General features: G+C 41.8%; 1 protein-coding gene across 2 annotated transcripts in view; it reads left to right on the top strand.

Moving 5' to 3' along the window:
* Nucleotides 1–25,072, top strand: part of znf536 (zinc finger protein 536) — a 155,161-nt gene that overhangs the window by 16,776 nt on the left and 113,313 nt on the right. The window contains exons 1-2 of one of the 2 annotated variants that reach the window (XM_042484572.1): nucleotides 18,111–18,197; nucleotides 20,895–23,197. In XM_042484572.1, the coding sequence (XP_042340506.1) occupies nucleotides 20,896–23,197 (2,302 nt within the window). In that variant the 5' untranslated portion in view covers nucleotides 18,111–18,197; nucleotide 20,895. Of the gene's footprint in view, nucleotides 1–18,110; nucleotides 18,198–20,894; nucleotides 23,198–25,072 lie in introns of those variants that run through there. The other variant, XM_042484580.1, reaches the window with a different exon arrangement.

The raw sequence follows: 25,072 nt of genomic DNA, 5'->3' as shown, positions 1-25,072 counted from the left end.
TTCCGTGTCATAAGTTGGTATGAGAAATGTCTCTTAGTATATTTCTGTCATGAAACGTGTGAATATGTATTAAGGCCTGTGCTCCCCAGTCGCCTCCAATATCTACAAAAAAACTTTGTGTCTTCACTCTGTAACGCTTTTATTGGCTGTAGTAAAGAAACTCACAGTGAGAGCAGCAGCCTCTTATTTTCAAAGAGCCCTTTGGATGGAACACACATGGGACTTGAACTATCTTGTCTTCAATATTTAAAAGAATAGTAGAGACTTGAAACAGGATTGTGTGTGTGTGTGTGTGTGTGTGTGTGTGTGTGTGTTCAAGAGAGAGTGCTGTCACTAGTAACTTGCCTGTAATATTTAAACTGACATATAAGGCTTTGTAAAGGCTACTCATAACTCAACAGTTAGAAAAAACAGCGAACAGAAGAAATACAATTCTTATCTGATATAGGCGAAAAAAGAAAACAAAGGTGGATGAACATACTGAAATACAAATGTGGGATGTTAATCATTGGCCAAAGCCTTCAAAATCAAAACATTCCAACTCAGTTAAATGGCTATGGGAGCTGCTGTATAGTTCCTAAGCCGCATTTTGCAAACTGATGCATGCACCAGTAAATCTCCGCAGTTACATTATTATATCAAGAATCCGGCCCCACACGTGCCACAGTCAGAGGCCACGCTGACTGCCTGTTTTTCTTTGTGGGTTTGTGGTGCTTCTGACCCAATTATCAATCCATACACCAAAATAAAAGTTGGCATCGTACGTTTTTACAAACAACAGATACATTACATTTGTACATTATTTTGTAGCTGACATGTTAATACTTACGGTTCAACGGCATTGTGGTTAACGTGTGGTAAGTCTAAGGCACAAAAATAGTTGGTTATGGTTAGAAAGATCATGTTTTGGTGCTGGAAATGCAACCATATCTTGATAAAAATCAACCGCTTTTTGTGGCGCTTTCTCGGCAGGAAGCGCGGTGATGGCTCAGGAAAAAGCAAAATCTAGCATCCGCCATCCCACCCAACTCCCAATGACAACGTCAGCGCATATAGTCACTTTAGATACATTGAGATGATACATATGAAGCATACAAATGTAAAGCAGTACAATGCCAACAGTTTCTTCTGGCGACTGGGCTGCTCAGACTGTTTGTGAGGCTCGTGGTGGATCATCATCATCCTTAGGGACCTTTTGTAGAATTTGTAGAAGCACTTTTTAAGTCCAGAATTTATTTAATTTTTTATCATATACCCAAGTTGTTACCCTAACTAAGTTTAAGCTTTAAACAATTAGCTAAACCTTAACTTACCCTGATTATGTCACTTAACTACCTGGAGAAGTAGGACTCAATACTTGAGACATACCTCTTGTGTTACACCTCCTCTCCAAGAAAGTAGAGAAAAAGCAAGCTGACACCCACTTTCCCCCTCTCTGCAGAGCACAGAGGCCTGTCACTCTGCTGTGCACACATTCGATTTGTCACTGAACAAATACAGAGGCACGTCGAGCGCAGTCAAAACACTCCAAACCATCGCGAGTTTCGGTGGGAGGATGACACTTTCGCCTCCTTGTCACCAGCGTGAGTTTGGACGTACCATCACAGGAGTTTCGGTGACAGCCCAGTGAAGGCTGCTTTGTTTGCCTAAGTCGTCTCCATTCCCTTTAATGAGCCATTATGGTTATGTTTTGTCTCAGTCGTGTTCGTTGGCTGGCTGAGTTTCTGAGACGGCAAGACAGAGGAGAAGTGGGCAGGGGGCGGTGGTGATGCGGTGAGGCCGCCTGTCTTCAAACCTCCTTGTAGTGTTTTGGAAAGGAGAAGCTATTGGAGAAAGACCATGGAGAAGTAGCAGATGTGAAAACGTTTCTACCAGTATATTAGAATTTTATCAAACAGTGGAGCCAGTAAATGTTTGCCACTTCAGATATTGTACAGCCCTTGTAGATATCTTCAAATGAGAGTTTTGGGCTATGACAATGCATCCGTCCAATTATTAGCAATTAAATCACAAGCGGCCTTATTGTTCCATTATGATCCAAACAATTTGGCTGACTTTTTCCACTTGGAAAAAAGAATGGGATTGTCACCACTGCCCCTCAAAAACACCTGTTGAACTAGTCCAGCAAAAGAGCAGCAGATATTCCTTTAAATCTGTTCGCTTTAATTCTCCTTTTAACGTAATTTATTTATTTTTACCATATAACCCCTTATGGAGGAAATTTAAACCAAAAAAACTGGTTAATCTAGGAACCTTTTAAGAGTGGATCCACTTTTGTAACACTTTTTTTAACCATCTAAACCCTCTTGGAGGTCATTTTAACAAACTGGTTATTTTAGAAACTTTTAACTTCACTGTTTCACCCTCCTTTCGCAGCATTCTTTAGAATGCTGAGTCTTAACCTCAACCTAACCCTCACTAACCTAACCCTCCTAACCCTTAAATTTCCATCATCCCTCTTTCATTATTCTTAAATTTACCCCGAATCAAAGCCTGAGTCTTGAAGCCAAACTCTCCACTATCTTCCTCCAAATCCTCTTTATCCGCCTTTTCTTTTGTCTCTGCTTGCCTGGAGGTGCGAGGAGCTTCCTGTAACAGAGCAGGATGGGTAGAGATGGGATGTTGAAGGGGGGAGGAAGATGAGGGGAGCTGGGTGGCTAAGCAGACACTGTGACAACCCACCTGTCAGCAGGTACTCAGTATAATTGGTAAATGAAGGCCGCGGGATAGTAGCGGGGCCCCTTCTCTTCCCTCTGTCTTCTGCTCTGTTCTTTGTTTGACGAGTATTTGAAGTTGCCAGGCAGTCTTTGGAAGCTTCCTTGTTTGGTTCAGAGGAAGACAGAGGCCAGCCAGGAGAGAGCAGAGGAAAAAAAAAAAACAAAAACGAGAACACATGTTAAATATGAATCCCGGTAAGTTCGCTGAAGGTGATTAGCCATGGAGTGGACAGCTACGCCTGTACATGTCATTGTGGATGGTGAGCGGATAAATGTATGTTTCATCCGTATCAGACGTTTCCCTCCTCTCTCAATGCCAATTCCAGCCATCAGGCTCTGTTTGCCCTCTAATGAAACATATTCATCTTCATCACACTCTCTCGCCGCTCTCAAACTTACTTTACAGCACAGTCAATTAAACCCTTAGGGGCCACTCTGTGCGAAAAAGGATATATAATGCTTTGACATTTCAGCGAGTCCACATTAGGCACACCCATAGAACATTGTGCTTTGAGCTGGATGGGAAAGAGTCATAGCCGAGCCTAGAGGTAGAGGATAGCCAGTCAGAGGGATTGGGTCTCTTATAAGCTAGTTAGCTCTTTGGATTCAGTTACTTATGCTGATGTAATAGGGCAATTGTAAGCTGATACTGAAGTCTCTCTGTGACCCCTACGCTGGCTCTTGTTCTCATATTAGGCTACCTAATATATACTTATGTGTATATAGTGTAACAATAGACTAATATGTTACTAAAATGGACTGAACTCAATTGAGGAGTGTGTTAGTGTTATGGATCACCATTTAGGCTTCTTAAATTTTCAGAATGACTTTTGTTATCTTCTTCTAAATCTGTGATCATCTGCTTCGCTTGCTTGACTTGGTCCCTCCTAGACATTCATATAGTCATTGGAACAACTAGGGTCAGCAGTGTAACGATGCAAAGCAAGTCTCATAACAAGCCCGCTGCTCCGGGGCCCTGCGTGTGTGTGTGTGTGTGTGTGTGTGTCCCTGAGGCTCGTAGTTGATCCTGCATCTCGATGGCATGAAACAGCTTTACAGGGCCAACTTCTCCTTAAGGCTGAGTACCCCCCCCCCCACACACACACACACACACCCAATGACTTGGGGGCTCTTACTTGGTTGTGTATATGTGCACTTTCACATGCTTATCTTGAAGGCATCTCCGTACCCAATTAAGTGTCAAATGTGTTCACGAGAGTGGTATTTATTGTTGCGTCACATCACACTGAAGGATTTATCATTTTAAGAGGGTGAGAACTTGGAGTTTGTTTGTTTCTCCTTCAAGCCACAGTTGCAAGTTCTAATCTGATGGGGCTTTTTTGTTATTGTTGTTGTTGTTTTTTTGCATTTGGTGTATTGTAGAGTGCCACATGTAAATAAATGGCATGGAAAGAGTTTGTAATAAATAAATAAATAAAATAAAATAAAATTAAAATCGAAGAAAGATGATCAATGACAATTGATGATTGACATTCAGTGCCAACCCTGTCTTTAGTTTATGCAATAGAAATAAGTTTTACCATTTATGCTATGGTGAGACAAATACAGTAATCGCTGATTGAATTATGATAGATAGATAAATAAATAAATGTGCATGAGGCTCTGCTTTGATATACGTTTATGGAGTTGGGGACTTGGACATTGGTATTTACATCATGAAAGAAAGATACATGTCAATAGAGTCAATTTTGGAACATCAGACTGACTTGCAGCTGTCAGTCTGATGGCAAAAAAGCCCTTGGGGGCAACTGCCAATATTTTAGAAGATCCAGAGTAACCAGCAGATATTCACACCGCTAATGCCGGATAATCCCTATAACAAGACATCCACATTTGAATGCAAATTTTAAATAAATAATTATAAAACTAATATAAAGCCGAATCATCATTAGACGATTGCCAGTTGATTCTGAGATTGCATTTTGGCCAAAACGTTTCACCTTTTCCACATGAACTGCTAATCTGCTGCTCAAAACTGATAGTAGTCGTGGTAGTATTAAACAAACAGAAACCAGAACTCTTCCAATAACAACATTTTGTTGTGTGCCTACAGATATCTGCATACACATGCAGACATCTGCTCATAGAAATTAGAATAAACATCTCATGCTTCAAGTCAATTTTTGTTATTTTTCAAAATTTAACCATTTGCCTTAAGTGCCCAAATATATGAAAAACAAGTAAAATAAATGTCCATCTTGCTTAAGTTGTTATGAATGATACTGAATTGCAAGAGGGGATGTTCTAGGAAAATAAAACAAAATGCTTTGTCATTTTACCAGAATGTTTACTCTAAATATTTTGTGACTTGGCATATATATTTTTCTGTTTTTTCCTTATTTTGTTGATAAAATGTGACCCAATCCTGACATGTAACATAATTTATAACCATATACATACCCTACATCAACACTTCACTCTATAGCTACACCTGTAACGCCAATCTTTTGATAATTTTAACCATACCATAATCGCCATGCATAGATATTAAGAAATAAAAACAATGTAATGTTTGGTACTGATTTTTTTTTTCAATAAATGTAATCTGGAGTTTTGCAGAATCATAAATTATCAGGTTTTACATGACAATATGTATGTATGTATCTTTTGTGCTCCACTACAGAGGCCTGGGAATGTGATCATGTGACAGAGATTTATTCATCATAATGACCTGGTCAAATCAATCAAACCAAAGCACTTTTGGTCCATTTTAGGAAGTCAACCAAACTGCTCCAAATGTGCTTAGACGGTCTTAGCATTTCTGTTCAATGGCTCATAGTTAAAACTGAAAATGGGACTTTTTTTTTGAAAAGTTTGAAGAATTTTTCAATACCGGGACTCAAGCCATGGTTCTTAACTTCACTAATATTGTATTCCTTCAATTATGTCCAGCTGTCACGTTCCACGGATCAAGCTTTTAATTCATAGCAAGCCATCTCCGATTTCCTATTGAAAGAGGGATAATACAGTTGTGTTTTTGTTGAGGATACTAATGTCGACTGTTTTATGGCGGATTGTGCGTGATTCCTTTCTGTTGATTATGTTTGTTTGTATCAATAGATCTGTGCGCTTGAGTGTGCGTGTGTGTAAGATGGGTAAACTCTATTTGATATGCCCAGCCACCAATATGTAGAACAACAGCGCTCGGCTTCTATTGTCTTGCGCTGCTCTATGGGGGTTAGCTGGCACTGCATGAGAACAGATGTGTTTCAAATCATTGTTGTTATTTACCAGTGATAGGCTAGAGCTCAAGAAAATGTCCCCCTGTTCTGATTTATTCATTCGGACAGTGGATTTATGCAGAAATGCTGAAAACCTGGATCTTTTCTGCATGGATAGACGGGCAGATTTATTATTCATGAAGCTAATGCATTGTTTCTGTTGCTTTATATCTCTTTTTTGTTCTCTCATCCTGCTTTTTTTTCTCACCCCCTCCTCCTCTCTTCTCGATGGTGCACTGAATTCTCTCAGGCAAAGGTTGGCAGTTAAATGTCTGTGTTGAAATGAGAAGTTTGAAAGACGAAGCGCTATCTCCGTATATATGTGTATGTGTGTGTGTGTGTGTATGTGTGTGTGTGTGTAAACTGATTTAAATCGCTCTTTGAGCCCTACAGAATGGCGCTTTAAATGTTAAATGGGGGTTGAAGCCTGCCTGAACTAATTTGTAGGGCTTTGCACCGTGTTGACATTTAAATGTGATAAGAATAGCAAACTGTACCGCCGACCTATTTTGAAGATGCTTTCGGAATACATTCACATCAACTGTGGCCTATAATTAATAAAAAAAGACAGGCCTCCCTCGCTCCAGATTTGATTATAATACAACCTTATAAACACACCAGGGATAGATGAGAGGAGACGAAAGAAGAAGAACTAGGGGAGGGAAGAGGAGAGAAGAATAACAGGAATAAAAACAAGAGAAATGATGGGGGCAGGAATTAAGAGGGAGGTGGATTGCGAACACCTGGTCTTTGAGGCAGATTGCGTTGGCTGGCTGCTGTGCTATCACATTACTCTGATCCTGCCTCTCTTGTTTGTCAGAGAATTGAGGAGAGAGAGGGAGAGAGAGAGAGAGAGAGAGAGGGGAGAGCGGGTGGCGGCAGTGGTGGGGGGGCGGGGTCGGGGTGTGCAAAATCAGCATGCAAATAACACCACATTGTTAACTTAATCAGATGCAGGGGGAGAAAATATGGAGAGGGATGGGAGGAGTGTGGTGGTGGTGGGGTTGAAGGGGGGATTGCCAAGGAGGTGAGGCAGAAAGGAAGGGTTTTTTTTTTTGTGCAGTGATGGGAGATGGCAGAGGGTACACAGATTATATAGACCCACACCCCAGCTCCACCACTCCCACTGCCCACAGCCAACACCCCGGGGCTGCTCTGGAACTCAGGGAGATGCTATGTGTGTGTGTGTGTGTGTGTGTGTGTGTGTGTGTGTGTGTGTGTGTGTGTGTGTGTAGATGTGGAGAGGGGGAATTTGAGGGATGCAGCCCCGTCAGCACTCCATCAAGTGGTAGGCGCAAGCAGTTAGCAGCTGGCTAGTGAGCTAGCTTGTCGTGGCCGGACCGCCGGTGTCGGACATTTTCATACTGGAAATGTCAAGACATAAACAATAAGGACTGCAAGGTCCAAGCACCCCGCTGCAAGCACTTGACACACACATGACAGCAGTTGTGATCCTTCTTCATTGTCATTCAGATTTTTATTAATTTTGACATTTATTTAAACATGCTGACTTTATAGACTTTATTGTGATTAATCGCAGAATTTCAATAGATAGCGGTTAATCACTCAATTAAGTTACTTTGCATTCCAAAACTGTTATGAGGGCTACATTGACAAAGTAAAGCAATTATTAACAGATTGATTAGGGATCAAATGACAGAAAAAAACAAAACTGCATGGCACTGGCATGAAGTGGGCTTGTCTGTAAAGGAGAGATGAGTAACCATAGAATCCACTGTCTTTGAGATATCTTGAGGTGAAAGGTCAAGGGACCCCTGTGAAATGACAATGCCATTTTTCCATAGCCAAAATTTAACTAACTTGGAGCGTTATTTAGCCCTTTTCGTGACGAGATAACATGACATGATTGGTAACATTCATTTCTCAGTTCTTCTTGTTTCATATGATACCAGTATCATCACTGTTGCTTCAAAACCTAGCCGGTGCAGCCTCAGAATGTCGGCCGGAGATTAACGCGATTTAAAGAAAAATAATGCGTTATGTATGGACCTTAATCGGTATTGTAATGAACGCGTCAATGCTGACATACCCTAATATAGATATAGGAGGATCCAAAGTCAATAAAAGGAATCAAATCAAACCAAATTAGAAAAAAAAACACCCAACTTAAAAGGCAGTCACTCAGAACCCCCCGAGACCCAGATTGTTTTTAGAAATACATATACACACACATATGTACAAAAACACCTCATCCCCTAGTCCCTTATGCCACCTTTAAGGTGGGGCTCTTCTTATGTGAGCCAGAAAAATTTGCCATGTTTGGCTAGTTTTGCTCAGAACATTATTCCCCCTGACTACCGTACTTTGAAAGACAGCAGTCTCTGTCACGAGTTTAAGCCACTCTGTAAACTCTGGCCTGTGTGTGCTTTTCCAGTTTCGCAGAATAAGCCAGGATGATGATAAAACCTGTTGTCAATCCAAACTCTGCTTAGTAAGACCTGGCAGCACAAGAGAATTGTCTCCTGATGGACACATTTGTGGGGATTGTGGTAAAGGTCGTTTGAACCACCTTTCAAGATTTTTTAGTAACACCTTCCAAAAAGGTAATACCGAGAGACCATCCAATAGAGCATGTGGAAATGTACCCACATATTTATATACTTCCAACATTTATTGTCCTGGGTTAAACACTTTTTGAACATTTTCATGGGTGTATAATAATATGTATGTGCAAGTTACAGCCGATAAGCTAACTTTTCTTTTCAGTCCCTTCTAGCCCAACCTACTTTTGAGATCGCATTTTTCCATAAGTCTTCCATAATCTCCCAGCTAACAAGATACTTTTGCCATATTTCTCTCCGGCTTCCACATGTTTTAGTATGTTGAACATTTTCTTATTAAAAACTAAGGCAGAATGCCTCCTCTTGTTCTTCCCTTCGTACTCCAAAGATAGATCCTATGTGTCAGCTGTAGATACTTCCAGAAATATGCTTTATCAGTCAACTTAAATTGTTCTTTAAGGTCCTCAAATGACATAAGTGCGACATCACTGTAAAGGTCACTGACAACACGTGTTGTGAGGCCACAGATGATTGGGATTTCAGTAATGCATTCTTTAAGGTTAGCACCTAATCAGATGGGACTACATACAAAACATGCATAGCATATTTTGGAATATCAAGTTCACAACATACATCATAACATAATCCACGAACATAGACATCTAAGTGTTTGTGGTGGGACAGTGTAAAGAGATAGTTACAGGAGGGTGTCTTTTGAGTAAGCTAGAATACAGAACCATGCGTGTGTGTATCTCGTGGGAGAAGTTCATACAGTGTACTACAGAGAGGTCATTTTTCATTATAAACGTCCACTGCCTTAATGAACTTAGCCCCCTGCCAGAGCTCACATGTACAAAAGCATGTGTGTGTGTGCATGTGTGTGTGTATGTGTGTGTGTGTGTGTGTGTGTTTGTGTGCAAGTTCGCTGTGTCTTTTTAATGAGTGTGTGTACTGTAGCCTTTGTTGTGGAAGATAAGTGTGTGACGATGCTGAAGGTCAGGCAGGGCAGAGAAGAATGAGAGAAATGCAGTGTTGGCTGGGACAGACAGCTCTGAGCTGAAGCTCTGGTGTAGACAGACGTAAGGAATCCTGGAGCACGGCCAGAGCATACCTTCAGAGACTGACACACACTCTCACACACACACACACACACACACACACACACACACACACACACACACTGGTGCTGCTATACCTGTGAGCATCTTTATTTGATATTGACTTGATTTACTTTGCATGAAATGTCATGTAAAGCTCAGTCAAATTCAGAATCAGTGCCTTTACAGGATTGAGCTGTCTATTCCAGCATCTATCTATACCTTTCAGCTAGTCTTACCCATTGTTCCATTTCTTTTAGCAACTATCTGAGCTATCAGTTTAATTATCTATTGTGACCATTACTTTTACTCTTACCTCCTGCTTCTACTTTATCTGTTTTCAGCCCAGTCGCAAAAGGAGAATGTTAAGCTTGCACATTTTCTGTAAACGACAGATTTGTTACATTTGTACATTAATGATTTTAGGGAGATGTAGTTTAGGAGCTGACTTTAAGAGTGAGAGGTGAAGGGGATTTTTTAGCTAGTCATCGCTGCATTTCCAGCAGATTTTTATCCACCAAACAGGGGTTGTTAATTTGTGAGCCTTCACAAAAGGGGATGGTTCGTCATCAGACTATACTGTAGACCATGGTTCGAGACTGACAAATACAGGGCATCGACTGCATTCCTGCTGCCAGTGAACACACCACTGCAGCAGACTAGTCTGCCTTTCTGTCAGCTGGCATTTGTGTGTGTGTGTGTGTGAGTTGTTTTTTTGGTGTGTCCATGCAACATCATGGACAGGAAGGAGAACAGGTAAACAATAGACAGCAGCAGGAACAGAGGTCTTTGAAAACTTTTTAGTGGTTTCTTCTCTTTATATGTCTCTTATTATTCAGTCTCCCCTTTAAACTCGGTGCAGATGGTTTGCAGAAGTGTACAATGCCAGCATTTATTCTATATACATATATTCTTTTTTTTTTAGCAGAAATTAGCTAAATTCTCCACATGCCCTATTGCAACTGCAGACATACCTCCTGGTGTACAAGTAGCCCTGCTCAAGAATCACTGCTTTGAGGGCTCATTCAAGTGATGTGAGGAAAAAGTGTTCATAAACACACAAACACACACAAACTTCACTGTTTAGCCTGAGACTGTAACATTTTTGCACGTTCATGAAAAGTGTATAAACACTTAAGCATGTATCCCAGGTGTTTCTGCATGAGCTTTGCACTCTGACAATGCACTGAACGTACTTAAGTGTGTGTATTTGTGTGTGTCACAGAGTGTTTGTAGTCCGGTTCACAGAAAAGCCTTCAAAAAAAAAAAAAAGCTCCTCTGAGGTTTTACCCAACTTTTCCTTCCTGCTTTAATCACGGCTGCCTTTCACTGAGGCGTTGGCATCGATGCAAACGCTGCCTCGCTGACATGTCTCTTCCTCTCTCACTCTCTCTCTCCATCCCTCTTTCATTTATTTTATTTCCTCCTGTAAATCTATTCATCCACCCAAAAAAAACCCATGTCTGATCTTAAGAGCAGTCGCCACAGTGCTTTTTCTGATAAAGTCTGATAGATAAACATGCTCTCTTACGTCCCCTAGGCCCTCCACCCTCTGTTGTGAGAGCACACCCCTCCAAAGCACTTCCTCTGCAACAATTAGTCTGTAATAAATACACCCTGGCCTTAAAGTAGATAATGCACAATTTGCTCTCTCGCTTTCTTTCCTTTTATATTAAGTGCCACATTAGCTCGCTGTACATATCTAACTTTGAAGCCAAAGAAGGAAAAGAAGAGAGCGTGGCAATTTTTTTTTCTCTCTCTCTCTCTTTCTTCTTCCTCCCCAGGCACGCCAAAAGTGCATGAGAACAATAGCAGCTATAAGAGATATTGTAACATATGCAGAGAATCGCAAGCATTTCCACTCAAGTCTGAGCCTCTTGATGGCTTTGATAAGATTAGTTTGCTTTCTTAAACAGGAAGTGTGCTGCTTAAAGAAGAAAAAAAGACACAGCATGGTTGCATAATAAGTTTAACTACTTCTCAGAGAGCTAAAGTTCCCTTCAAACTCTTCAGATTAACCAAAAAAAAAGGAGCCGAAAGTGGAGGAGAGAGAGAGATAGAAAGGGAGTTTATCAAAGTGATGGAATAAAGAGAGATTTAACACGGTCATATTAAAAAGACATGCGGCAGTTTCAATATTTAAAAATCCCATTTGCTTCGACAGAAGAGCTTTTTCATTCAAGAGCATATGGCAGCGGTACCTGTATCCAGCCTCCCTCTTATCCCTGTCAAAGAAAAAGGGAAAGAAGGAGGAAAGGGGGGGGGGGGGGGGAGTGGGGGGGCCTCAAGAAAAAGAGATACTTTCAAACAGACATTCAGACATTGAAGAATCATTCAATTATCGGCAGCATGATGTAAAATAATTACCTGACTCGCTTCCTGTAATGAGTGCTGCTAATTAGCCATAGACTTTTGTTTTAGTTGAAAAAAGAAAGAGAAAGTCCCAAACTCCCAACTGCACAGAAGCTGTGAAAAGAAATGTTGTATGTTGAAGTAGCACCCCATCCTTTCTCTAAACACACACACACACACACACACACACACACAAAGATTACACACACACGCGCACTGTGACTCCTCACTATAGGCTCACTTGGCTTGAAGGCACAATTTACCTCCCAATGTATGCACACACAGCTCTCAGTAAATAGTCGAGAGTGCAAAAAAAGATCCTTCTTCTCTTAATTAGCTGTGTAACAATTAAAGTCTCCTCTTAGTAAATTGAACCTTTGTCTCCCTTGCCTCCCTAGTTTGATTTCAGCACCTGTCACAACAACCCCTCCCTTTACCGCCACCTCCACCGCCGCCACACACCCACCACTATTACCTCCGCCGCCACCCCCCTCGACTGTAGTCATTATGCAAAACTCTACCAGAATGCGCCCAGCATGAGTGGAAGAAAACAGCAATTATTTCTGATATTCTGTTATTTAGGGCCGTATTGACATTCAACTACTTTCTCCTTCTCTCTGTTTGTCTCGTTCTCGCTGCCACCACCTGAGAAACAAAGTGCGACGCCACTAGTCTCAATCTTGAATCTTGTATGTCATCACTGCAGTCACTCCGCGAGAGACAAAGGCAGCGCTGGCCCATAATGTGACCTACAGATTTCTGTGTGTGTTTGTGTGTGTGTGTGTGTGTGTGTGTGTGTGTGTGTGTGTGTGTGAGAGAGAGAGTGTTTGCAGGCATTGACATGCAGCTCAGAGGGTGACCAGTGATGTAAGCTATGACAGATACACTGTGGTCATTGTCTCCCTGACCTCTTTCTTCCCGCAGTCTAACCATGCGTGAGCGCACTACACTGCCATGTCTGTTGTCTAACACACACACACACACACACACACACACACACACACACACACTCACTCATGCACACTGTTATCGTGTCCTGCTTTTCTAACTGATTTGACAGGAAGAAGAGTTTAGTCAGCAGACACAGAGCAGGCCGAAGCACACAGGTACATTACAAAACACCAAAGACACACTTTGAAGAGGAAGTTGATTGTTGAGTCATATTTGGTAGAAAATGAACCACAAATGGATCATTACAGAAGCAGTTTATTAGCATGAATACATAGAACATTAAATATGACCCAAAAACCAGCAAGAAAGGAGTGAAAAGCACAGAAAATTGCCAGAACATTAGTATATGATAATCAAAAAACAGAAAGTAAAAACAAAGTGCTCAAAAATCATAATATGTTTGTAACATAATTTTAAATATGTAATTATGATCATTATAAAGATAGTTTTCCCCTTGCTTTTATCTTTTTCCCCCTAGACACTTTTCCCCAGTTTTATAAATCTACTAGGTTTTTTGCAATTTGTGGCACAATTCTCACCAAGTTGATCTTTGCCTTTTTTTTTTTTTTGAAAGAAATTGCACCAGTTTGTTCAGGGTTCAAATGGTTAAATATGGGCTTGTATAGAAACTCTCAGGAGTTTATCCATTCTTTGGCAATTCATGTTTTTTTATGTTAAGAGACCTTGCTTGAATTTTTACAAGATTTACATTTAACAAGCTGAAATTTTCAAATGCAGTGATTAAGATTTTTGCAGATTTAGCAGCTTTTTTATTTTTTTTTTCATTTATTTATTTATGTTTTATTCCATGTACAGTGGAAGTTGGTTTCTACTACACTGTGGGAGTCATGCAGAGACTTGAAACTCAAAACTATGTCATATCTGTCCTGGCTCCAATGTCAACAATGCCTTATTGTTAAAGCAAATATTTGCAAGTGGATTTGCATTAACTAGGGAAATTAATGCAACAATAGCTGCCTGGAATGTAGGATGAATAAATTCAACATCTTAAATACAAAATGATTTTAAAAAAATAAATGAAGGTACACACAGTAGCATGTGATTAGTCGTAAATGAGCAACATGTTTAAACTTGATTCCTTAGTGCTGTTGTAGCTGATATTTCGTACCTGTATTTCTAAATTTGATAATTTCATTATATGTTGAGAATATAATCTTTACTTTTAATAAATATTTTTGTCGAAGTGAACAAGCCTCAGAACCAGCATGTACTCTCCATCACTGTCAGCTACATAAGGTTAAAAGTTTTATTTTAATAGTGGTAGCTCGTCTCCCTAGTGAGGCTAGCTAAAGATTCCTAATCCAAAATTAAAAAGGGAAAAAAAGTCCCAGAGGACAATAAAAAATATATTAGTGCATGGACAGATTTGTTTGCTTTCACTGCCAAAGCTGAAAAGTTGAACTACAAAAGAAATCAGAGGTTGCTCACTGCATAATAGCCCATAGCCCATAATAGTCTAATATTTTAGACTTAAATGGTTTCACTGAATAAAGAAACTAATTGTTTTAACATAAAGAAAGCTGGTGTGTGGGCTTCTTTAATTTTTAAAAAACTGACTGAATTTGAGAAGACAAGTTAAGGTAATGTTGTAGTGATTCAACTTGGCTTCTCCAATTCAGGCAATTTGAAAAAATAAAAAATAAGGCTGACATTCAATGATTAACAGTATCAGCAAACTGATAAATATCTGTTTAATACCTAGTGTCATTTCCAGTTCAGTGACAGAAAGAACCAAACAGGCTGCATACAGTACTGAAGTAGGAGTAAAGCAGTGAATAAGATGAGGCACATTCACTATCATTATCGTGTCAGTTTCTATGACTTTTATTTATTTTTTGTCTTTCACTGAACTTCACTAAACAGTGTCTGCTTAACAAATGTTTGGCGCTATTAATCCCGCGCTTGGTGCTTTATTCGCTGCTGCGGGGGTCTGTCCACGCCGCTGCGACAGCTTTTGTAGCGCACTCAGAAGGGGAGAGGTGCTCACAGATGTACACACACACACACACTCACACTCTCTCTCTCTCTCTCCCACACACACACACACACACACACACACACACACACACACACACACACACACACAGACAGAGACATCTGCAGGTCACCATCATCATAGTGGGAATAATACCAGGGATGGTTATCATAAAGGGAAGCTTTGAGCTCCCGGCCGTCTTGGGAAGATGATTTGGCTGGCCCGGAACAATGAACTGTGGGAATCCGCTTGTCCTGCATTGATCTTCCTCCCATGGCATCCCCTGCAAGGCTGTCAGAGCGATGGACGGATAAAAAGACCCACAACATTTTTCTTTCTCTCTAGCTCGCTCCCTCCCGGTGTCTTTCTTTTCTCCCTGTCAGGAGGGCTCCCACTGATCAGCGGGGATGAGCTGAAAGTTGAACTACCTGTTGACAGGACCTCTTAAACAGCCCTCAATGACATATTGTGCAAGAGAGCGAAGGAGGGGCCGAGGCTCCTGTTCATTCATATTTGTCACTGATCTATTGAGTCTCATGAAATCCTTGCTCCTTTGCTTATATTTTCTCTGTGTCAAAATGGGGCAGAGTTATGTTAATCCAGTCTTATTCATACATTTTAAAATGTTACATTTTCTGTGTTCTTTAAAAAAAAGAAAGCCTCTTTTTGGTGGACGGTAAAAACTGGTCCATAAGAAAGTCATGCATATGTGATTGGTGTTTTTGGCCAGCTAATCAGAGCTCTTTTTTTTTGGGCCACTGGAATAACCTTTCTAAAAGCCCAGTAGCCCTTTGGGAGAGGGGGCAACTAATTTCTGCTGATGGGTTGCTGTGCCATGTATGTGAATACGCTTAGGCAAGACGGCTGTCAGCTGCAAATCATCATTCGAGACCAAGAAGCAACAAAACTTGTTTTAAGCGAGACATCGGCAGCATTTACAGCAAGGATTGTCTCTCCAAAAGTGGGTATTTTAAGCCAGAGTATTATCTTATCCTAATCAGAAGGTTTTTTTTTTGTTGCTAAACACAACTCCGTTAACCATAGCACTGGTGAATCATAAAGTGTCAACATATCCACTACAATAGAACGTGAAAATGTTTTCTATCCATGGTTTGCAGAGACATACAATTCTAAAAATGTATTCTTAGGATGAGGACGACCAGCTGCAGGAAAACTGCTCAGTTGTACTTGCATCAATGTTTCCATTAGTCCAGAGAATGTGTGCTCTCTTGCCTAAGATACTATTTTGTGATAGTCACCCTTTAATATGCTGATCAAAATGTAAAAGAAATATTCAGATCCAGACTGCATGTGCCAAAATTTCTAAAATGTCTTTATGAATGTCAGCGGACATCCAGTTGTCTGTTTTCTTAAGTCACTTACATCCCCTGGAAGAGCATATCATTGTGTCCGCTCATCGTCTGCTTCATCATTAGCTGCTTTAAAACTCCCTCCCGATGGATAAACCTCCGCAGTGAAAGTCCCGCTCCAAAACTGTCCAGGCACATTTCTGGATAACGGATGAGGAATTAATTATGGTGACTCATTTTAAATGTCTTATATATTTGTGACAGTTACCATTTCATTTACTGTTCAAAATGTAAAACAAATGTTCAGATGGCAGGCAAACGTTTACAGGCTGTGTTGTTCCACCCTTTGTCAATAGGAGGTGCTGCAGCACCCTGAGCACCCACCTTCCTGCGCCCTTGCTTACAAATTGTTGTAAATATAAGTATTTTTAGAAAAGATCACATAAAAAAATGTGTATTTGTTCATATTTGTGAGAAATAACAACATCCTTGTATTTAAAATCAAATCTAGATGAGATCTGATCTTGGCCGTGTTTGCAACTCCACTTTTTTCTACCCCCTCCCTCCTTTAAAAAAAAAAGAACAATCCATCTCTGAAGCCTCACATCTTTTTGATAGTGCGGAGTTATGCGTTTTTGATCAAGAGGCTCCAGGCATGGGATGGAGTTGGGATTGAATCTGGCAGGGGTTGTGTGACTGTCTTCCATGTGCAGTTCAGAGTGTTTTCGCCTCATTACAGAAAGTAATAATGCAGTGAAGTCAAAGAGCGGCAGAGAGGAAGGAAAACAAGGCAGCTTTTTTATTGAATTAATTAGACGCCTTGCAAAGACCACCTGCAATAGAAACAAAACACAGAGCCAGGAAGAAAGTCATATCTGGTCGCTTCTACCTCCAACTCCAAACTAAAGCAACTTTTACCCAGAGCTAATTGATATTTGAAATGACGACGAAGCTCTGTTTGTACTTTGAAAACACACTTGCAGCTTTTGAATGGATCCGATTGTCCCTACTGCTTATAGCATTCAGCTCTCAGTGCATGGAACATATGGTACATATTGTCCCTTAAACACAGATTACTGGAGCTGCAACCCCCCCCTTTTCTCGTCTCATTAATGATTTGGTGGAAATATGATGGAATTCAGCGCATTGTGAATAATGATTGATTTGTTTAATGCAATGAATTACTTCATTAGGACTTAATGAGGTATTGCATTGTGATTAGTCGATGGGTTTTATGTCGATACATGTCAAAATAACAAAGTAAAGTCCAACTAATGGCTTTTCGATCCCTCACTTTCTCCCTGTCTTGTCTTAAATGTCAGAGCAAAGTTTGACGACAGAGTAACTTCAAGAACGCACAAGTTTTGCTTGAAATTGTTTATTTTTAATACAAATTTGTAATAGGTAGCTCTTCCTAAAATTGACGTTGTCTTTCATATACTTTATATGGTTACAATTAGACAAATCCCTTATGCATTTATGATGCATGGTACCATTGATAAGGCAGAAATGAACTGAGCACATTCAAATGCTGACTGAAATACACTTCCATTGTGTTACAGATACCACTTATAATTAAGCTGAGGCTTGAAGAGAAAAAGAGCAGAGGAGAAAAATGCATTTAGAGAAACTGAGCGAAATCAGTTTTTGTTCGTGCGTGTGCACGAGTGTGTATGTGTTTACGGGGTGCACGTGCTGCTTTTGCTGAATATTAAACCACAACTATAAAGACAACAAGTGAACCGTCGTGAGAAAATGCTAAAGGAAGTCTTTGTGGTTTTGGAGGTATCAGAGGAGCCAATAGTTTTAATGAGGCAGCATTGCTGTAACATGCCAGGAAATGATAAGGTTATACAGGTTAGAATAACGGCAGATAGATACTGTACCAGCACGACGCTGCAGAGTGGATGTGTCGTACATATCGGAGTGTACGGAGAATTCACAGCCATGGCAGAGACAGTGAGACATAATAGGGACAAAGTGGCACAAAGTCTTCCCTCAGAACAACTGGTAAGAATGACAAACATGAGACTTGATCTTCTGAAAGAATAGCATTAATATAATGTAGTTTTCATCTGTTCATTTGTTGTATATTTTGCATTAGACCCGTAACAAACATGATGTCAGAATAAGCAGTTGATGATGTGATTTCTGGGCAGCCATTTGATAGTGTAGTATGAGTTTCAACACCGTGTTTTAGAGGGCATGCGCATATTGAATTGTTGTAGTCAAAGCGTTGTGTTTGAGTGTCTTTGCCTGTGTGTGTGTGTGTGTGTGTGTGTGTGTGTGTGTGTGTGTGTTTCTACCCGAACACCACCCTCAAATTCCTTGCATGTGTGTGTTGATACGAGCAGAGGGGGGATGTCACATAAGAAATGTCCTTTTTAATCAGGGGAAAAAATATAAAATGACTGGGGAGCAAGGCGAGCATATTAATGTGTCTCATTTGCATACGCTCGTCAGCCAGGATACGTTTATAAAAAACACAAACTGGATTCGTCAGTTCATTTCACATTATTCCATTGTCTATCTGCCTTTGTTATATGTTAAAGATAAAGGCAGAAATCAAATTGAAGAAAAGGGCAAGCTGCTATCTCCCCAAATGAGCAACAGCTCATCAGCCTAGTTTAAATCACAGATTTCTATTCCAAAAGGCAGCCGCCTCTGTAAAAAAAAGGGCCCATTCAAATAAGGTCTTCTCCGATATAAGCACGCCTGGTGATGGAAGCCGGGATGTCACATAAATACAATTTAAAACCCGGAGCCATTTAAAGCAGTCTAACAAAGTTTTATCTTTCTTTTTCAATTCTCAATATTATTCTCACAATAAATCTACACATGTGCACAATGTATATATAGATTTTTTTTCTCCATTTGAGAATAAACTTTTTTATTATTAGGCTTTTATGATGCTTAGATGAACGCAGCATTATTCAAGTCGCAGGAGAACGCCATCGTAACATCTGTCGTAAATTTAAGTAGGCTTCGGCAGAAGCATATCTAGCCGTTACCCGCCCCGCAGAACATAGCATGCCCATTATATTCCTGATGAATTCAGTCAGATTGCTTAAGATAGTTGCAGGGAGAAATAAGGAGAATTCAAAGGGCAGCCCACAAGTGTCACATTCCTTTAAACACAAGTGGAAGCTGCTCACAGTGTCTAATTCATCTGGGCGAGATAAGAATCCACCATCAACAGTGTGTTGGAGGGGCCAGTGGCTAAAAGAACAGGCACCCCTTATGTCTACTAACCTCCTACAGGGGAGAGAGACACAAGAAATTCAAATGGACGAGAAAACAAATGAGCCAACTACAATGTAGAGTCCTCCCTGCTTTAGAAACACACTGTAGGTGGAGAGAGAAAAAAAGCAGAGTGTGGCGGAACCTCAGTTGCCCTCTGTGCCTGTAAAGTGTACACTGAACATGTGTGCACATATTTTTACCATGGGTTTGCCCCGTTACTGCCAGATTGGGTCCATAAGCTGTCTAAAATGATCCCACTTTCGCTTAAAAGTGGACTCACCTAATGCCGGCGCTTTACACTGCCTCTCCATGAAAGGGTTTTTTGATGATTATAATCATGCGTTATAGCACAGTGGCCGCCACTGTTACCAGGCAGCATACTAATCAGCTTAATGAGATATTATACAATATTTTGTTGACCAAAGCAGAACGGTGGTTATTGTTTCTGAGGGTTTGACCCCTGCCAGCAGCCAGAGGAAGTGTGCAGATAGATGTTTATACCTCTCCATCTGGAGAGCAGATGGATCTACATTTAAACCAATGTTATTCATTTTTTTGTTATTTATTCACTGATGTTACACATATGAAATGGAAAACCTTTCAGTGACAGTACAACATGTTCAGAAAAATTGTGATATATTTTAGTAGCAAAAACCGAGACTGCGGCATTCGTACAGTAGGCAGAACAAATACAACAAAGTAACTGCATATTCCTTCAGATTTGAGGGTGAACGTATCTGTGTATCAACCCGTGCGTCTTTGGCTGCATTGGGAACCCGTTCAACACAGCCAACTGTTGTTTTCTCCATCCTCGAAACTATAAAAGATTTAGGTAGAGAGAAGACGACAGACATAGAGAGAACTGGGGGAATAGAGGGAAGCAGAGGGAGAGCAAAGTGATTCACATCAAATGTAGTGCGGATCTTTAATGGAATTTTGCGCCAAGACAAGTGTCGTGGCAACAAGATAAGAGTGTTGTGTTTACTGGAGTAACCCCTTGGCTTTAAGTGCTATTGTTAATATCATAATTGTAGTATTGCGGTGGCTCCCCGACAATGCCGTTGCTCCGTTTCATTAAGGCGTGTAATTGGAGGAATTCTGATAGGATGGGCACAAGTAGCTTAATTATACACTGCTCACTGTGTTTACAGAGTAATTATTCCATCCAAAATGGTGTTACATTTTGAAAAAGTTCTATGGAGTCGCAGCATTTCTCCAGGCCTTGTTGCTGACAATTCACGCACTGCTCTATGAATCAAAGGCAATGCATTTTATTTCCCTGAGCTGGATGACACAGCACAGGTGTTGGTTCCCTAAGTGAACATGTGGGTGGATAATATTGTATTTGCAGTCATGAAAGTAAATACAAAGAGCACGTAAGCAGCCACCTTTTTTCTCTGAAATCTACATTGTTTCTGTTTCTCATAGGTGTCCTTGTTTTGTTCTTGTTTTCTTCTTTTACAGGATGGAGGACTCTAGTTTGTGTCTTGGTGTGTCGTCAGCGGTGCCTGATGCTGATGCCCATCTGAGCAGTGCAGTGTTAAATGGCCGCTACCCCATCAGTCAAAAGCTTCATCAGCTCACTGCCCAGCTAGGGCACGCCTTCCCTGACCTACACCGCCCACAACAGATCCCCGAAGAGAAAGCAGCCACGCCTTTGGATGAGAAGACCCACCACGCTGCCCTGGCTAGTCAACCTATCAGCAGTCAGATGGCCCTGCTAGCCAATCAGCTCAATCGAGACATTGATGCAGGAGCACTCAGTGGGTTGAACGGACGTGTTGACCTGCAGCAGTTTCTCAACGGCCAGAACTTGGGCATCATGTCCCAGATGAATGATATTGAAGACGACGCCCGCAAGAATAGAAAGTATCCCTGTCCATTGTGTGGCAAGCGCTTCCGTTTTAACAGCATCCTGTCGCTGCACATGCGCACACACACAGGAGAGAAGCCCTTCAAGTGCCCCTACTGTGACCACCGAGCGGCTCAAAAGGGCAACTTGAAGATCCACCTCCGTACCCACAAGCTGGGGAATCTTGGTAAAGGCCGTGGTCGTGTTAGGGAGGAGAACAGGCTGCTGCATGAGCTGGAGGAGAGGGCCATCCTTAGGGACAAGCAGATGCGAGGGAGCGGCAGTCTCCTCCAGACAGCTCCAACACCCCATCTGGGCCTCAATAGCAGCTCCAACACCCATCAACAGCAGCAACTAGGCTCCGCCTGTGGCCTCCTCCCCCCTTCCAGCCTTACCACTCCAGACACAATCTCCCAACCTTCTTCTTCTCCCAAGCCGGCTGGCACCCAGGATGAACAGTCCTTGAACCCAACTACAGGCTTCCGCTGTACCTTCTGTAAAGGGAAGTTCAAGAAGCGTGAAGAGCTGGACCGCCACATCCGTATACTCCACAAACCCTACAAATGTACTCTGTGTGAGTTTGCTGCTTCCCATGAAGAGGAGCTGATAAGTCACGTGGAGAAGGCCCACATCACAGCTGAGAGCACACAGGGCCAGGGTGCTGGCGGTGCCGGCGGCACGCAGGTGGCCACTGAATTCCGCTGTGACGTGTGTGGCCAGGTGTTCAGCCAAGCTTGGTTCCTCAAGGGCCACATGCGCAAGCACAAGGACTCCTTCGAACACTGCTGCCAAATCTGTGGCCGTCGCTTCAAGGAACCCTGGTTCCTCAAGAACCATATGAAGGTGCATCTCAACAAGCTGGCCATCAAGAACAAGCCAAGCCAGCCCAGTGAGCAGGACATGGCTGCTGTCAATAGCATGAGCAATCTGGCTCAGGAAGCTCATGCCAACCTTTATTCCCGCTACATCTCCTGTCTTCAGGGAGGCTTCCTCTCACCAGACAAACAGGGCCTGAGTGAGCAGCACCAAATGTTGGCTAAAGCAGGCATAGCCATGAAGGAGAAGGAGATGCTGGGGAAGCTGCTGGGGCCAATGACAGGAGGTATGGGCCATGGGCTGGGCGAAAATGAGAAGCGCTCACTTCTGGGATGTCTCAACCTTGTGCCACCACTCAAGTCCAGCTGCATGGAGCGCCTCCAAGCAGCTGCAAAAGTGGCAGAGATGGATTCCATCAATAGCTACCAAGCCTGGCAGATAATGGCTCGTGGCATGGCCATGGACAGGGCATTCATGCCGAAGGAGCAACAGCAGCACCAGCATCATTTACCCCAAGGGCAGGAAGATGAGATGGGTGGTGCTGGGGCCTTGGCTTCTTTCTCAAAGGAAAAACAAGACTACTCCTTGATTGCTTCCAATGATAGCTCCAAGCAGAAGCAGCTCTCCGAGGCCTTGCAGGGATCCAAGGCTGCTGGCGGAGCCATAATGTCCATGAAGGAGGATGGAAGAGGCTTTGAGAGTCACCGTGACTTAATGTCTGTCCATGGTAGTGCCGAGGCTCCTGGAGCCATGGCCGGCTTGGGAAGCCCAAACATCGACTACAGCCTCTCCAGCCTCTCCATCCTGAAGGAGAAGCCTTCAGAGTGCCCTGACTGTGGCCGGGTCTTCAGAACCTACCATCAAATGGTAGTCCACTCCCGTATCCATGGCAAAGACAGGAGAGGCATTGAGGAAGCGCTCCAGCAACAAGGTCTGGATGAACGCCGCGGATCAGCCAGTGACCCCGAGTCCCAGTCCATCAGCCGCTCCACCACTCCTGGTTCATCCAACGTGACAGAGGAGAGCGGAGCCGGAGGAGGACACTCCCAGACAGGAAGCGTCCAGGATGACAGCCCACATCCCTCTTCACCATCCTCAGGTAAGATACAAAATCTGAGAGTGAATGACAACCACTTGTGTTTTTTGGTAATTCTGTGGATAAAGCGATCAAAATTTGATCCTACTGACATACACTTAAGGAATCTACCTTCATAGTTTCCGGAATAATCCCTGTGTATCGTTTATAGATATGTGTATATATCAATGTGTCAAATCCATCTCTTTAAAAGGGAATAAAAAAATAACTCAAATACCCAAGAATCAGAGCCACACATTCCTCACATAACTCAGATACTTAACGTCTTTGTTCAAATACCCACACACCCTTGCAGAGTGGTTTGCTTTTATAGGATACTTTACACACACACACACACACACACACACACACCTACACACATGCACTATATACATATACAACCAGATGCACTATGTACAGGTATTTGTCACACTTGCAAGTTCATAGGCTGGACATAGAAACACTTGTCCCCTGATATTGTTGTGCTGTTGCTATAATTTACATTAAGCCAAACAGAAGACTCAAGAGAGCACAACCCAGGAAGAGACCTGCCTCACCATTGCATTTACATTTGCAGGTTAGCAGTCTAGATCCCTATGGAACAAGAGTAAAGACTGGGAGCGTAGGGACAAACTTGTTTTAACCACAGCTATTAATAAATGTCGTTAATAAACATGTTGGAGACAACTACACCCCTCCCTTCTCCCCTACCCAGCAAACACAGGCCGGCCGGGGCTAGATAAGTGTATGTTTAGTGGGATTAAGGGAGGCTCGTTGCTAATGATTACACAAGTTTTTAAAGGTAACTTTCGCTTGCTCCTCAGGGCACCGCGCCGGCGTTAAGAAGCGTGCGCGATAATTAGGTCACGACTACGCGATAATCAGTCGGTTTAAGCTAAACAAGACACTAATTAAAGATATACATATAAAGCAGGTCAAAAAAATGGTGAACTTCATTTGCAAAAGCGAGGATGTGCTTTTAAGTCTTTTGAGTAGAGGAAAAAATATAAATAAATATAAATATGAATCAGAGTGGCTTAGCTTAAGGCTGTAAGCAACTTAATTCCACCAGTGGAGACGAAATTGTTTATTTATTCACAGAGGCATGAAGTCCTTATCATGCCCGTGTAGTGTGATGGGTTTGAACATGGGACAGGCTATGTTTATTTTAATCTAAGAAATAATAACAGACAACCCCCCACCCCAATTAGGAATTAATGAAAATGAGAGTGAGATAAAAACCTATTTTCTTTATAGAGACTATTAAACATTACACTTTCTCAACAGGGTGGGGGTGTAGCGGATGTAATTATCTTCTGAATTTTAATGCTGGAAGTCTCTCTCTCCATCTCTCGGTCTCTCTCTCTCTCTCTTTCTCTCTTTCTCTCTCAGTCTCTCTGTCTGTCTCTTTTGACTCAAGCACTTTGAATCTGATGAGTACAGCTTGTGGCGTTTCAACAACTTCAGAAGTACTATATTAACATCCAGCGTGCAGTATACAAAATAAAATAAGCGAATTACAGTGAAATAATAATTGACAAATAAAAACCAATAGTATTTACCACCAAATGCCAACAAAGCACAAAGACACACATTCGATTTAGTCGAGTGGTTAAATCTCGTCCCACAGGCACCATCGTCAGAGAAGGCAGGGTAGGATTAAAGAAAGTATAAATACAAAAATAAATTAAAAATAGTGCATTGAGAAGTTTGCAGAGGAAAAACAAAAAGTCAGCTGGTTTCCACGAGGCCTCAGTGTTGCCCTTCCTGCTGTCTTTGTCTAACCGTTAGAGTGTGTGTATGTGTGTGTGTGTGTGTGTGTGTGTGTGTGTGTGTGTGTGTGGTTTGCGTACAGGTAGTGTGTCAGGGGCTACGCTGCCTGATGCTCTTTTGTCATTC

This window comes from Plectropomus leopardus, chromosome 1, assembly GCF_008729295.1.
Source record: "Plectropomus leopardus isolate mb chromosome 1, YSFRI_Pleo_2.0, whole genome shotgun sequence".
NCBI classification, from domain to species: domain Eukaryota; kingdom Metazoa; phylum Chordata; class Actinopteri; order Perciformes; family Serranidae; genus Plectropomus; species Plectropomus leopardus.
The sequence above is the reverse complement of the archived record's forward strand: the minus strand, read 5'-3'. Positions and strand labels throughout refer to the sequence as shown.